This window comes from Taeniopygia guttata, chromosome 4 (genome assembly GCF_048771995.1).
Source record: "Taeniopygia guttata chromosome 4, bTaeGut7.mat, whole genome shotgun sequence".
Lineage (NCBI taxonomy): Eukaryota > Metazoa > Chordata > Aves > Passeriformes > Estrildidae > Taeniopygia > Taeniopygia guttata.
The window spans coordinates 35990548-36006972 of NC_133028.1; the positions used below are offsets into that span (position 1 = coordinate 35990548).

At 38.7% G+C, this 16425-nt stretch overlaps 1 protein-coding gene across 2 annotated transcripts in view; it reads right to left on the reverse strand.

The window, feature by feature from the left end:
• Positions 1–3988: 3988 nt before the first annotated feature.
• Positions 3989–16425, reverse strand: part of GALNT7 (polypeptide N-acetylgalactosaminyltransferase 7) — a 70649-nt gene continuing 58212 nt past the window's right edge. For both annotated transcript variants that reach the window (XM_030271345.4, XM_030271346.4), the window contains exons 8-12: positions 14792–14914; positions 12561–12779; positions 10325–10423; positions 8897–9025; positions 3989–6221 (exon numbers count right to left, since the gene is read on the reverse strand). In XM_030271345.4, coding sequence (XP_030127205.4) covers positions 6084–6221; positions 8897–9025; positions 10325–10423; positions 12561–12779; positions 14792–14914 — 708 coding nt within the window. In that variant the 3' untranslated portion in view covers positions 3989–6083. The remainder of the gene's footprint in view (positions 6222–8896; positions 9026–10324; positions 10424–12560; positions 12780–14791; positions 14915–16425) is intronic.

A 16425-nucleotide genomic window follows, 5' to 3' on the forward strand; every position in this document is an offset into this window, starting at 1 on the left:
AAATCAGATGACACATGACTAAAGTCTGCCTAAACTGAAGCAGCAGTTGGAGAAATTCTATACTATTAAAGAGAAACGCCATTTCTAGTCAGAAAGTGTTTGAATTGTATCATGCCAGAAGCAGAGACAAGGTTAGACAAGTATCCTTGCAGTATCCTTTCACTGCCCTGTACTCTTTGACCACACTGATCCTTCTGACCTCTGAGTGGGATAGGCTCCTGTGCTACCTGGACTTCTGATCTGATCTTGCTTGTGCTTAATGTTATGTTCAGTTTTTATCCTAATTCAAAATATTTTTCAGCTTGCCCATGAAAATTCTGGAATGTGGGCACCATTTTTCTCATACTGACTTGGAAGATAATGGGATAATGTTACAGGAAAAAAAAAACCCAGGAGTGCTTATCTCCAGCTGGAAATGGCCCATTCAACATTACTTTATCCTCAAAAGTTTTAGTATCAATAGTAACCAGACCCCACTCTGCTACAGGGTTACTGAAATAGTTTTCCTCAGCAACACCTCACACCATCTTACCTTCTCTCCCAGATGGTAGGATAGACAGCTTTCCTTTCCATTGCCAGGTTGATTAGGTGTGTCTCTAGAGGTTCCTTGGCATCTTCAGGACAGGCAGGACTTCAGTGCATTCCTCAGTGCAATCGAAGGAGCAGCATGACTAGAAGCCTTCCAGAGCTGGGCATGCTTTTTCTCTTGGTCAGCTTTCCCAGAGCTCTGCTTCTTAGGAACTTAAAAGAATCTTCCAGAAGGCTTCTACTTTCATCCAGTTCTGCTTTCTTCCACAGTTTCTGCTGTCTCAGAAATAAAAACACAAAACCTGCATTTGTAGCTGTCATTGTGATGGCCTTGAGGGCTCTGGCAAGGTGCTGCAGCCATCAGCAGGCTCAGGCTGGCAAAGCTTCAGGCTGCCAGGCAGGGCTCAGGGTCTCCTGCGCAGAATGACACAGTGGGACAAAGTGCCTGGCTGTATAAAGAGGTGTTTTCACCAGCTTGCAGTGGGTGTTTTCACCACCAGCCCTCAGAAATGCCAGTTCCAGTCTCCATGGCTCTGGCCCAGCTGTTTCCCACAAGTGCTAACGCTGTTTCCCGTGGCAGCTCTAACTCAGGGAACAGGCACCCCCACACACAGATGATTCAGCAGACATTGTACTCAATGACCTACTCCTGTCTAATGTCAGCGTTTCTAGAAAGATACATTATTTTCCTGAGGAAATCCTCCCACAAATTTCAAGGGGAAAGGCTGTATTTAATTCCTATTTCTACCTTAGTGCCTTCACGTGGTTTGGAAAGCCCATTCCAAGCCTTACTTCTTCATCTGAAGGCTGTAGCTAAACAGAACTCTGGGCATGCTGCCTTCTTAGTTGACACACACTGCCACCAGCAGCCCTTTCCAGGGAAGTAAAATATCATATCTCCATTCATTTTCCCTTTCCCAGGGATGTTCAGCCAGAAGGCTGCTATTGCCATCATGCTCATCTCAGGCATTAGTTTGTTTGTTTTTCATTATGAGTTAGAGCTTCTCCTACCTTTCTGTTTCTTTTATTTTTATTTTTTTCTTTTGTGCAGGAGACATTACTCTAGCACAAGAAACATCATTTGAATATTAGATCACTGGAGGCAGATCTGCTTTCACACTGAGTGATTATATTCATGAGAGCTGCTGGACACACTCAGCCCTCAGCCCTGCTTTAGCTGCACTCCACTTTAGAGAGGGCACTGTTCCTGTCCCTAAAACAATAGTGTTTCTTCTCCGTGAAGCAAATTAGTAGGAAAAAGTAGGGCTCTAACATGCAAACAAACCTTTTCATCTTGATGTTTCAGCAGCTCTAACTCCTCCTTACAGACTTGGATGCTTGTCACCTTCACTGACCTGTTGACTGAAGGAACATGGGTTTTTCATCAGTCAGTTCAGACCCATCAGCCACCACAGACCACTGCTTTGCTGGAGAGTCTCCATCCACACTCTTGTTCAGAAAAGCCACAGAGCAGTGCAATGAGGTAAAAATCCCAAGGGCTATGCAGACACCTTAGTTTTAATACCACCAGGCCCCACATTATGTGGTCCTGGAGAACACTTCATTAGTTCCTCCATATACAGAACACATCAGATTTCTAAGATTTTAAAAAGCAAAGGTTACTAACCATTGCCTGGGTTACTGGGATGTAAAATCCATAAGAACACTTCTTCCTGCTTTTCTGGGCTCCACAGCAGCTGGCACAGCTGAGGGTGTGACGAGGGGGACAGCTCACACCAGGGCACACACCTGGGGCAGCAGTGAGTGAGGCCCCCATGACAGGAGGGCCAAACTGGTTTCAGACTTCAGGGGTCACTTACAGTTTATGCTTTGGGTTTTATTCAAAACCCAAGGGAACCAAAATCACCCAACTTTTTTTTGACAGCCTATCACTTTCTCCAACTAGATTAATTCTACATATAGAGTCCTTTTATGTAGTGCCAGCCAAGCTACACAATTTACAGACATTGCGGGAGCTGGGTAGGCTTGCAGGGTAAGTAAAGTCAACAGCTAGAGTACCAAATGCTGGCAACCACTTCTGATGCTCCCTGAAAATACATATTACCCTGGAAGATAACCACTGACACTTCTCAGATTATTGTCATTAAAGTAAACAGGATAAAATTTCAGAACACAGCAAGACCTAGTATTCTCATGCCTTTCATAGCAATGAGAACAATCAGAAATAGAAAAAATTGCCAATTTGTTTTCCTTTATTTCTTTTCACCTATTTCAGTTGGTGGATCTAAGCTCACCATCAGGGAACAAACAATAAATGAATTTACAGAAATAAAGTTTATGTTCAAAAGTGTAGATAATTTCTTCTTCATGTTCTCAAACTCTCCTTATTACTTTGCCTCCATAGATTCTTGCACAATTTGATGTTTTTTAAAGTAAAAGGAAAATTGTACTTTATAAACAACAAAATCTACCAAAGTCTCTTTTGTGTTTTTACAGGTAGTGGTATGCTTTGCTTTTTCTTGCAAGAAGGCTCACAGATCAAGAGTTAAGCATAAAATTTTAACATCTCTGGCATGGTGTAATAGATCTCAAGTTTCTTGATGTAGTTTTAGAGCAGTAAGTTGATAGGTTTTAGCTTTAAGGACTGCAGTTTGGAGGCAAATGGTATGGAAGAAGCAGGCAGTAGTGAAGGAGATTGACTGGCAGTAGGGAAAGAGAATGCACTGATTCTAGAAATCCATCAGTGGGGACAATGTCTTTGGTACTGTCCTAAGCGTGCTGCAGGTTCTCCTGGTGCCAGGATCTCTGGTACTAAAGAGAGATGTCCCCTCCTTCCTGTCAGTCCCTGTTTCCATACATAAAAGGGTGTTGCCTATGTGAATAGTCTGTGTTATAACTCCAGGGTTTTGTCAAAAGAGCCTTTTGAAATCTGAATACTCAAAAGTTCTCTGACAGGTATGGCTGGCAAGCAAGAATCCCATTTGTAAAAAAAAGCCCTATAGATTTCAGCACTTAGGCTTGCTCTTAGAATTTGTCTCTTTCATGCCCTGATTTAATTAAATCCTCCTTTGCTAAGGAACCTTCTGAGGAAAAAATAAAGTTTGGCTGAAACATGTTTCTTGAAACATGGTGGTTTGGTTGAAACATGGTGGAAGCATAAATGTACTAAGATAAGACACAGTAAAAACATTACAAACTAGACATGGCCTTTGGTTCTACTCTCAAGTTCATTTTCTATGAGCATATTAAATCTACCCAATTATATCAGGGTGGATGATACAAAAATCCAAATATGTCCATGTGGCAGTTCTCAGTGGGAATTTAGGCTTTCATTTCACTGGGAAAAAACCTGAGTCCCCACAGATGCAACAAAAGGTACCTAGATAAAAATTAAAATAAACGTCATTTAATATTTTTAAGTTTGCAACATTGAAGTTTTCTAGATTTTGAGATATGGGAGTTTCTATAAAGATAATAAACAATTTTTACTCTGCAAAAGTATAGTAAAACAAAAAATTCAAATATTTTATTTACTTCACCTAAAAAACAAGCAACCCATGGGTAAGATATACATAGGTTTCCCAGATTTTTCCCTAATAAATTTTTTAAAGATTTATACAATTTCTACAGAAACATACAGTGTATCAAAATCTGCATAAATCAAATTTATAAAATATGTAGAAATGCATAGTGATATTATCATCAACTTACAAAGCAAGAATATGGGAATTATTTTTTTCCAAGCCAGCTATAGTAGGAAAAACTCATTACAGCAACAGTTTCTTATGATCTCATGTTTTGTAAGGTTTCAGTCTCACATACAGATTCATACTCACATACAGCATCAGCTTTCAATGAATTGCACATAATACCCATTTAAAACGCACACCCGCACAATTTATGTGCCACCATTCTTTCTCTTATGCATAGTTGTATGATTAAATTAATCTACCCAACACACAAATGGAGTCAGTTTTCACACACACTAGGAACAAGTACCAGCACAAAACCTTCTTTTCATTTTTCTTCCCAGTTTCTCCCTCCTTTATTTTCTATTTTCCATAGCTTTTAAGGATAGATGAGAAGTTTAAAGAAACTAGGAAAGATCCCAAATAGATCAGTGCTGACAGCCCTATAAAGATCCAACTCTGTCACCAAATATGATACATAACCCTTGTTAACATCAATGGAAACTGCATGCAATGCTAGTCTAGACTTCAGGGAAGTATTTAGTCGTACTTAATTGTGTGACACGTTACAGGGATAACAGTTATGGAATCAGTACACTGATGTCAACATTTAAGTTACAAAATCTAGAGAAAGGAAGTGAGGATAAGTCATTTCCTATCCACTTCTCTATTCGTTCAGAGTGAATATTTATATTCCTAAAGGAGTTTCCATCAACTCCTTTCCAGAACATTTTTAGAAACAACTTCTTCACATTCTACTCTGTACACTATAGCACCAAGCAGTTGGCTTTTCGTGTTTGCAATCCCTCTGGAGAAGTTGTGAATGACAGAAATAACAAGAAAATTAGTATGAACAAGTGTCATTTCAAGATTTCCATTTCTCTTTTGGAATCTAAATCTGGCACCCAAACTGGCTGACAGATGTCCTTGTGATGAATTACGCAGATGTGTTAAGTAGCTGGATGTTTTTTCCCTAATTAAAAGTTTTAGTCCACCTCTAAGTGATTTCCATTTAAAATAGCAGTATAAATGAAATAGTTGATTCTTTCCAAGTTTTACACAATTGTGCAGCTTGTTTGTTGTTGTTGTTGATTTAAATTATTTTTATGTAAGGCATGGTTTAAACAAGCAAATTAGTGCTTATAAATTCTTAACTGGATTCATGAGGGTGCTTACCTCCATCAAATTGTACCACATTAGCACTAAACTTGACAGTCTTCCTTCCACCATACCAAGCATTCAGCTGGAGCAGAGCAGCCAAACTGGCAATAGAAATTTGTCTTCATTAGCACAGTAATTACATAGGGTGGTACAGTTGGTCCCTACCCCTGGTGACAGCTCAGAACAACCCACTGTAAATTTCCAACAAATGCTTTCCTTGTGAAAGAGAGAAATGAAAGAGGCACTAAATATGTTGAAATTCATCTTCCAAAAAAGCAGCATGACTGTGAGAGAAGGCCACCCTGGCTAATAACCTGTGGCAGTGCTTAGTAAGATGTAAAATTAAATAAAAATATACAACAGGTTGATAATCACCAAGTTCTATGAAAATCTGATTACTACAACCTTTTCAAGTGTGTGTAAAAAAACTGCCTTCAGACCCCTGAGTGTAATCCCAAAGAAGACGACAACGCTTTTAACTATGTTCCTATGAACCATAGCTAACAGCACATTAATTTACCAACATCTTGAAACAAAAAGATGTAAACATCTACAGAGTTTAAGGTAAAGCAGTTTTGTAAACATTAACTGCGGATGATAATGTTATTGTAATAATCACAGTTCCTCTATGTCCTTCATCCAAGCCAGGAGGCTCACAGCTGTACAAAGTTAATAACTGCAGCAGTTTTCAGGCTATTTTCAGTCCTGTACAAATGAATGCGTCAGTAGGTAGGTTTTGTCTGTCTACACACTAAGGATGTTGTTCATTTCCCATTTTTGTGTTGCTTTACTGGAGTCACACTCTGAAATGAAAACTTGATGGAGGACTTCGGAGCGATCCAAGCACTTCCCTGATGGAATGTGAGTAAATCTGTGCAGATTCTGAAAGACAAAACCATCAGGAAAATGTGTTGGTTTTTGTGTTGGGTTTATTTTCATTTTTTGGGTTTTTTTAACACTCTCTTTACATCTGCAATATAGTTATTTACAAATCGAGGTTTCAGCATCCCAAACCAGATCAGATCTATGCTCATTTTACTATTTGTTAAACATAGCACTTTACAGCCTTCATATTAAATCTTTGGTTCCTGTAGGTCCTCTTGAGATGCCTCCTGTTTCTCTTAGGCAACAAACTGCTAACAAAATGAGCAAAACTCTATCTAAAATGCTTCTAGCCTTTTCATCCATCCTGTAACCAAACTAGAAGATTAACTCTTGAGGACAGCTCTATGAGGACTTCACTGGGCAGGTCCTCCTCCAGTAAGCCCTCACAGAAAACAAATGCATGACACAAACATTAACACCACAGGAGTAAAAAAAAGTACTAACTAGTCTCCCTGGTTGGCTGGCAGAAGAAGGAGTAAAGAGTATAAGAGTTAAGTCTGGCTTCTGGAGCAGCAGGAGGCTGCCTAAGGACGTGCAAACCTATTGTGCCAGGCACATTCAGGCTGACTGAAACTCCCATGTCTGTCTCCTTCCACACCCACCTGCTCCCTTGCTCCACTCTCCTGCATTTGGTCTGTGACCCCGTGTGCCAGAGGCATCCCTGGCTCACAGACTCGCTGCATCCAGAGTGGAGGGGAAGGGAGCAGAAGCAAGCCCATGGCAGTGCGGGGCCAGGGCTCTGCAGCCCTGTCCTGGGCACACACATACCCCTGGCATGGGGACCCCCCCCCCCACATGGGCACAGCCAAATGTTGGTTCACATCAATACTTGGCTCCTGCTGTGTGGCCAGATATGGAGGTCCTCTAGCTGGAGAAACAAATGGATGTCTAAACAAAAGCAACAGGCAGACCACCACCAGCCCTATTCTTGATGTTTGCTTACATGCACTGAAAGCCCTGCTACTGCTCAGTGCTCAAGCAGCACATGTTACACTCACCAAACTGGCACACTGTTTCAGAGACAGCCAACTGACCAACCAGAAAAAAATCTCCTTGCAGCCTTAATTTACACAAGGCCACAACATTTTTCAGCAGTCTCTAAGTGTCTCATTCCTTACACCTTCACCATTAGCAGAAACAGTTATTCCCTCTGTACTGCACAGCAGTGTGCCCGATTCCTAGTATTTGGTTACACACCCTTGGTGGTCCTTTCATTCTCATCCTCCCTTTTTTTTCCTTCTAGAAGCCAGTCAATGTTTTGTTCTACAGCCCAAACTGTACTTACTGGGCTTCCTTGTAACTTGTGGTAATAAGCAAACAATTACACAACTGGTGTTAGTACAGAGGAAATGGATCTTGCATAAATGAAATTCTTAGAGAGAAGCCAAGTAACATGCTGGGACACACTAGAATGGCTGGAGAGTTAAAAACTGCTACGTATTATTCTGCTGAAATATTAAAGCTCAAATTGGCACTTACCTGCCACTGCTTCTTGATTTTTACATTTCATGTTTAAAGAAATTTGTCTGTCTATCCAGCACAAGGAAGCTGAGCTGGAAGGAGATGGCATTGTGGTACCTGATATTTCCTAGCTCTTTGTAAACACCAGAAAATGCGGAGCAGCTTAAAGGATAACATAGATTTCACTGCACTCAACTGTGCCTGCATCTTTCAGACAAACAATAAAGAATCCAGATAACCAGCTAATGAATTAATAAATATGCAATATGCCAGCCATATAAGCTGAAGAAAAATTGACATAGAATAGTTTCTTAGATGTAGAACCAAGTTATATGTGGCTATTTCCAAGGATAACGTCACCCCTAGAATATTCAGTCTCACTTTCTTAAAACAAAAACAGAAATAGAAACTTAGGCATAAAGCAACACTAACAAAACTTATATGAATAGAAGACTTACAGATGTAATGACTAAACAGAGTGTGTATCAGCCAACATTCCAAGTCCTTATTAAAAATTTATAGATTTTGCAGTAGCATAAGAGCACCACACCCAGGATTAAGAACAGAGCATGTTATTGTTACTAGAGAATGGCTAACGAACAGGAAGTGAAACACTGAAGAAGACAAAGACAACACAAAAAGACAGAGTAATCTTACGTTTACCTGCTTCTATGTAGGCTTAAAAATATTTCCAGTCTTTAAAGAGAGAAACACTTCAATTTAGACTGCCCAAAATGAGATCTAATACTGACCCTAGCTTCTAAATGCACTCCAGCCTTTAAACCATCTTCTCACAGCATATATGAGATAATGAGGCTTTCTTGATATAGAGCATACAAGCAGAGAGGGTGACGGCACTAAAAGCTTTAATAAAGTCTGTCACTAATAGTGGACATGCTCTTTGCTTCCTCTGAGACACCTGCTAACTCATAATATCTCTGTGGCAACAAATGTAGCCTCGTGGAGTTTTCCTTGAAGATTTTGCTACAGAAGACAGAAACTAGATTCACTAAATGAAAGGATCTATTACTTGAGGAAGTTTTTCTAGCAAGCATATATTTCTGAGAATGTGCCATTAAAAATTTACTCAATTCAATTAACCTTGTCATAGATCTTTAACTTCAGATACACATAAAACAATTCTTTAAAGGCGCAAAAAACCCCACTATGAAATCTAAAAATTTATTTTCTTCCATGTTTCTGTTGCATACCTTGAAGAATTGCCACTCCTTGAATTCATTCTGATTACAGTGTGTAATCATAATTTTGGATCCATCTGGTCCTTTAGTTAAGCACTGATCGTACTGCATGAGTTGATTGGCTTCGTTGATTCGGAAAAGCTAACAGAAAAGAAAAAGCCATTTTCACAACAGTTGACTCAATGAGCATTTTTATAAACACTGAAAATACAATGAAATTGCAACATTCAAAACATTTTCTGGTTTTATTACACCTGTCTTTTAGGAGGGTTCTTTATTTTGCATAACATACTTTTACTATCACAACACTAAATTTCATGGTTAACTTTCCTGTAGGACTCAGGAGGCCAAGAAACTTAACCAGCAGAAACTTAACCAGAAAGACAAAAATGGTAAAGGGATTCCTATTCAGGAGACTTTTATAAGTGTTTGATTACAAACCTTTGCATGATTTGATGGCCAAACAACCCATTATCTTTATAAAAGCCTGGTAGCAAGTCCTTGATCCTGGACAGTAATTTCATGTGAAGACACTAAAACTTTGGCATTTTTCCCATGGAGGAAATCAATCTAATTCATCCAGATACAAAAAGATTATCCTAGCTACTTCTTACAGAATAATTGCTACAGGTTTTTTGAGGTAGCATATGCAGAAAAAGTAATTTAGGAAACCTTTTCATTAAATATCAGAATAAAAGAGACATTTCTAGGGGCTACCAAGAGCTAATCTGTATAGGATTTCTAAAAACATCATCCTAAATGCACTTTTATGATTGCCATGAAAAAACTGCCTGGTTTAATTTTACATGCGCTTAAATAAGGACTTTAAATTCTGAAAAATTTTCCAACCAGCAAAGAAGATATAAAGACAGAACAGCATGTTTGTGTGGTAGTGTGGGCAGGTTTGTGAAGATACAGTTAAAACACAATAAAAGCTTGGATTGCAACCATCTAATAGTAATTATGTTCTGTCAATTAATTTGTAAATGAAGCAGAGATAAATTTCTGCTCATTTTCTTCTCTAATGTGGTGGAAGATGAGTTACTGCACAAAAGTGTTTTATGCTTAGACCGAAACAACTTTGCTACATACTTGAGCCAGAGTAAAGGCTTTTTCCCAGAAGGATTAATTATTAAGTAAAGGTAAGTGGTGAATTAGGAGCAATGCTAAGAGCTGAAGCAGTGGTACTGTTGCTTTTTCATGTACCTGCTTCCCTGAAGAATGGATTATGAATTTGCCTTCAATTTCAGACCATTTATGTTTGAAATGGTATTTTAGGAGTGCTGTATTTTATCAATATCAGTATGCTTACAGAAAACCCTAATTCCCACCTTTGTAGCTGGCACCTAGGTGACTTGATGTACAGGCTTAACAGAAAACCTGCCTGTTATCAATCCATAGCAAGCAATTCTCCTTCAGACTTGCCTCCAAGCTCCTTACCTGATTTCCTCCCATTCTGTGGCACGGCCCAAGCTCAACAAAGCCACCGTTGGTGTGCCCCATGCTGTCGATGCAGTAAGAAGTTTCAAAGCCTCTAATCTGGAAAAGAGGTTTTGCACTCTAAGTTAGTCTCAAGGGAAAAATAAGTACTGAGGAATTCATAAAATTCTCACTTATCTCTCAAACCAGAAACAGGTATCTGACAGAGATTAGACAAATCTGTGTATGAAATGTAAGTGCTGATGTTAACAGTTCTGGGAAATGGAGCTTCAACTTGCCTATGCTAATTTGCAGGCTCTTCTATGAGTCAGAGTATGCTGATAAAGCCAGAGTTGCAAAGCTCAATTCCAAATTAGTAACACAAAAATATAGGACTTTCAAGTATTTTAATTTATTCAATCTCCTATCAGAGCATATTCCATCTCCCAGGTCTTCATAAATAAGCTCAGGAGCTCAGGTAAGTCGCTCTAATCTTGTGGATGAAGAGAAACAGGATGCAGAGAAGTTATGCACAGCACCAATTACACATAGCCAGGCACAGCCCACTGACCCAGCTGCTCAGATGGACCTTCTGCAGCAGCAATTACACAGAAAAAAAAAAAAAAAAGAAATAAAATTGATGAGGGGCAGGCACAGGCACAGGGATAAAGAACAGAAGTCCTGTCATAAAGCACGTCTCAACTGCTGATTATCTCATTCCCTTCTCAGAAGGGCCAACAAGCAGTCTTACAAAGACTTTACGACACAAATAACATTTTTTCCAGACCTATTTTCTTTGCCAGAGCCTCTTTCCTCTTTGTAATGGTATAAAAAGTCTAAAGGACTAAGCTTAGACTCTTCCAGTGAGTGTTAGGGAGGATGAACCCCATACTTTCATACCCTAGAGTGTGGAAATGCAATCAGTGCATTTAAGGATACAAATGCGGGGGAGGGGGACAGGACTTCCTCAGATGTAGGATAACTAGAAGCCTGCGAAGAGTTGAAGACTCTTCAGTTGAAGTCTCTGAACTTAGAATTTTCCTGTTGCTTTACCAGACATACTTGCTTTTATTTGGGATGATTTCCTGCAAGGTCACCAGTATTATTTTATACTCTTCAGACGCTTTCACCTTGGTGAACAGCAATATTTAGTGTACTTTCCAAACCCTTAATGTAGATACCTGAGGAAGTCTAAGGCTCATATAGTTGCTGATGCTTTGTGTTAGCTTTTAGGTAAGAAATCAAGGTGGCATTGTTCATCTGGTCCCTCAGACAAAAGATTATTTGTACCCTTTCACCACGCATATGCTCTGTATCACTAATTCTAGCATTAAGAAATTATAGATAGCACTTGCTTGGTGATAGGAGACAGCAGAGATCTTTATTTTCTAATGTGCTTTTGAAGTTACAAAACCATGTATCATATTCATAATATCTTGAGAAAGAAGGTTGCTAAATTTGGTGGGACAAAGGAGTTCTCCTCAGCTAGCAAGAAGATTTTCTTAATTTCCCTCAACAATCTGCAAAAGTGAAATAAATAGCAGAGACAGGGCAAAGATGTAATCAATTGCAGAGGGGGAAAAAATCGGAAAGCAGGAAGGAGACCTGCAGTATATGCTTGCCAAGGTGTGGGCTAAATGCCATAATGAGACAGGCAGAGTTCAGTGAGGAGTCCTGCACTCACCTGTGATATGAAAGTGCTGCATTTGCAACCACATTCTTAATTTAGTGAAGTCATAATTGTACACACTAATGTGGAAAACAATGGTTACAGAATAATATCAAATTATTACATGCAGGTAATGGACTAGCTGAGGTTGTAAATGTCTGAGTACATCCCAGTCTAGCAAACAAAGGCAGAATGAACTCCACCTGGATTTCATGAGCTCTTCTCTAGGCCTTCACACAAAAGATATTTTCAACTATTAATCTTCAACAATACTCCTATATGCAGGATTCAAATGTTTTCCTTTTGAGAAAACTTAAATTCTAATTATGGAAAATAGTGTTTTGGACAGGGCTAGACATAAATTATCCTTCAAAGATCTGTGGAACAAATTAAAAAATCACACCTGCAAAAGCAGATACAATTTTTTTCCTGGGTTACATCTTTATAGCTCTCTGGTTAGTATCATATAGCTCAGTATAGAAGTAATCAAATAGCCTGTTCACATGTCAAGTCACAATTGATTCCTTTTAAATTAAGTTTTTTTTAAAAAAGCTCCTAAAATACATAGGTGCTATGTGCTGTACCTACCTCTCCCCAGTCCACGTTTTTGGGTGGTAAGGGGTAATATGAAGTTATATCATATGCTATTTCTTCCATAAACCACTTAAAACTTTTGCAGTTGTGATCTTCACGGAATTTTTTCAGCTCAGATATATCTCCATAGGGTAGCGCTTTTGTCTCTGGCCGGCTGGCATAGAAGTAATCTTTGTATTCGTCCCACCACACTTCTACAACTCTGACATAGTTCTGTGAAGGATAAAGACACTGCTGTGACCTCAAAGCACACACAAACAGGCCACAAGCAACTCCTTGTTAATAACAGAAATTTAAGGATTTATCCTCTTAGAAAGTGACAGCACAGTATAATTACATAGCACTAATAATTTGCCACTATCAGCAGACTATACAAGACACGTGAATACTATTTTCAAGTGATAGTTTAGGACTGAAGCCAGCAAATTACACTGGGCTGCTTAATGAGAATGCAAAGTCTTTTTCTAAGATTGGAGACTGTTTATTTGAAAATAAAGACTTTTCAGTTACAGGTGCAATAAAATGTTGCATTCATTTGCTTCTGTCAGAACTGCAGTTCATGGGTTTTGTTCACCTTCTATAATTTTTTTAGTGAGGAGAATGACATACATCCCACTAACAGGGACAAAAATCAGTCCTAAGTGGGTTAGCTACTTGGGGAAGGGGGAAAATTGAATAGCTCACTGGGTAACACGCCTCTCCCTCACAACTTTCTTATTCTCTTTGATGGCTCTTATCTCTATATAACCTGCACACATTCTAGATGCACACCTCACTTTGTCCAATTCTTCCAGCATTAATTACCTGGTGTTAAAACAGTCTTAAAAGATTTGACTGGAGGCACAAATTATTGTGACTTTAATCCACATCCGTCATAAATTGAACAAAGCTATAAAAAAAGGACATTTATTGTGAGGCTAGGAGGGTGCCTGAAGAGGGGGAAAAGCTATTTCTACATCCTGCCTTGTACAGAGAAGCAACTTAATATTTAAGAACACTCAGCAGTGCTTTTTATATTCAGTAAGCAGGCCAGCAGACTTATGGATGGTGTTAAGATATGCAATAAATATTTTTGATCAGCTTATAAGAAGACTGAAATTATTTTTATTACTTCAGACAAAGCAAACTAGCATCTTGCCTGCACTGAGTGATAGACCTATCATTTGCTGTCGTGTTGCCCATTACTCTGTCTCTAATCCCAGATATGTTCCCCTGGGCTCCCTTGTACTGGTCCTAGTCCTTGTTTCATCAAAATGTTAATCAACTCACATTACTAATATGAGACTCTTTGTGGGGTGTGGGGATGTGGGGGTGTGTATGCCAGATTAGTTTTTACCATTCAGCTCGGCTGGGACATTGCCTTTGGAACTAACTGTTAAGCTGGTTCAAGTCATACTCTATAATTCTACAGGTACTCATTGTCTGGGAAGATTGTTCTGGGATTGGAATTTACAAAGAACTGGGTCTTTGGGAATGGGATTTACCAATGGCCAGAACAGAGCACAGGAGAAAGCTTAAACTGGGCAATAGAAAAAATTAACAGGAGGGTTGTCTTCCTGCTGGGAGATAAAAACTGATATAAACAGTGTTTCGTGATTCAAATTCTCTCCTCAGATATGGAACTGGCTCATGTGTTTTCTGGAATTGATGTCTAATTTTAATCTCAAGGCTTGAATAACACTTCTAGAACCTGCAGTGTACCTGAGGAGCCGTCAAGCCTCATGATGTATACCATGCAGAGCATACCATCAGCCAAGCAGAGCATACCATCTTCCCTGGTGTAATTTTCTGCTACTTAAAAAACAAATGCAGACACAGAAGTCTGAGAGATGGGAGATTCCAGAATTCACTAACTTGGCCTAAGATCATAGCCATCTTGATCAAAAGAATGTGCCATAGTTACTAGAGTTGTTCATATATAATTGGGGAAGTGCAGCAAAGGCTGGAGGTGCTGACATTAAGTAATAGGAAGTGCTTTTGTACCTCTTAAAATAGTGGGGCAAGGCTTTAGAGCAAGAAAATGGGTTCTAAGATTCTCTACTCTTAGTAATAGTGGTATTAACACAAAGATTTCTCTCCTATGAGGATGATCATCCGATCTTAAGATACTAAATCCCATCGGATGAAGTGCTCTCTATACTGTTACTGATAATTTAAACACATTTATCTAAAACTGTCCTTATCTGAAATCTAAAACTACCTTCAAGGTTGCTTCAAAACTGTACCTTTAGTGTAGGAGAAGACCCAACGTACACAGGGGGTGGATTTCCTTGCCAGCCCTGGAGACGATAGATGTGTCCAACACGAGAACAGGGAACAAACAGCAGTTTCCCCCCACACTGCCAGATCTACAAGTTAAAACAAAGGTATTATTAATATATCTGCACAGGATTTTCAGACAGACAGATAATAAATTATAGAAGAAATGTCAACTACATTTCTTACTATACTATCATATATTTACATATTTTTTGCTCCAGACGTAAGCAGAAAGAAAATAGATAATTGAAATGAATGGTATACTGAGTACACTTTCAACTCAGCCAGGAAGTTACTCAACTAAAGCAATTTTAAAAAAAGCTTTTTAAAAAGTTGGGCATCTCATTCCATCACTTTTTTCGAACAACAGTAATGAACGAGTGCACAAAATCAGGAACTGGGTAGTTTTTATTATGACAGAATTATTGATATTTTGATTTTATTAAAGTAATTCACATGCCATCACTAAGATGGGTTTTGTTAGATGCCTGTTTATATTTAAGCTTTTCTTAATAAAGATTAGAAGGAGATAAGGATGTGTTAGGTAACCCATTGCTCCAAGTAGAAATAGATATTTATTTGACTACAGTAGCTGAAAAAAAATAAAGGGTAGAATATATTACCATTCCCTGACTCCCACATATCTTTGGATAATCCCTTAAAGGGGAAAGAAAATTATACTTAAATCAGAATTTAGTTGCTCATAGTTTGGAGAAGTTTAATTGTAGCACCAAATCCTAATTCAAACTAACTTTGTGAATGTTTCAAATTAGTCTAAATTCCAGACTAAAAATATGATTTACCAGTATTAGGAAAGATGGGCATAATATCTTACTTACTTCATTGCATCATGATATTAGTTTTCCTAAGTTTCATCAAAAAACCTCCTCAGGTAAGCAAGGCCATTAATTTTGTTTGCTATTCAGGAGTCAGCACTCAAGGCTGATAAATGTTTAATTCTTCTGAAGACTGGTTGTCATCTACACAAAACCACTTTGGAGGTGTCTACATAAGGAGCATTTCAATTACAGAACTACTGTAAGTAATTTCAATAATGATTTTGATCTAAGGAAGATGGAGAAATACATGGATAAAGACCCCATGTGCATAACATCCTCAATAAGTACCCTTTGCATATGGATTTACAGCTGAGCAAGTGCACTCAGAGCTTTCCTCTAACTCATGAAGAACAAGAGTAACTAGGGGAACACTGAATGATCTTTCGTAAAATTCAGCTATGATTTCACAGATTGCTGCTGAGGATATAGGACATCTCCACTTTGGTCTGTTAATTGGGACTGATTCCTGCTGTCTGCACTTGTGCCATTACAAATACTGAAGCTACAAGAAGCTAATGGCGATCATCTTGTGTTTCCTGAAAACTGAAGAGCATGCTTATGCCTAGGAGTGAAAATAAAATCCTCCCCAGCGATTATGAATTATGCAGTTAGTATTTCAATTAGGAAGACTTCTCTTGTGAAGAAGTTCTTGAAATTCTGAAAAGTATATTAAATAATTTTTCACTCACAAAAATGGCAGGGAGGAAGCAGATTACTTTTTGTTGCACCATTATATACTTTCCAAGTGCACACACATAAGC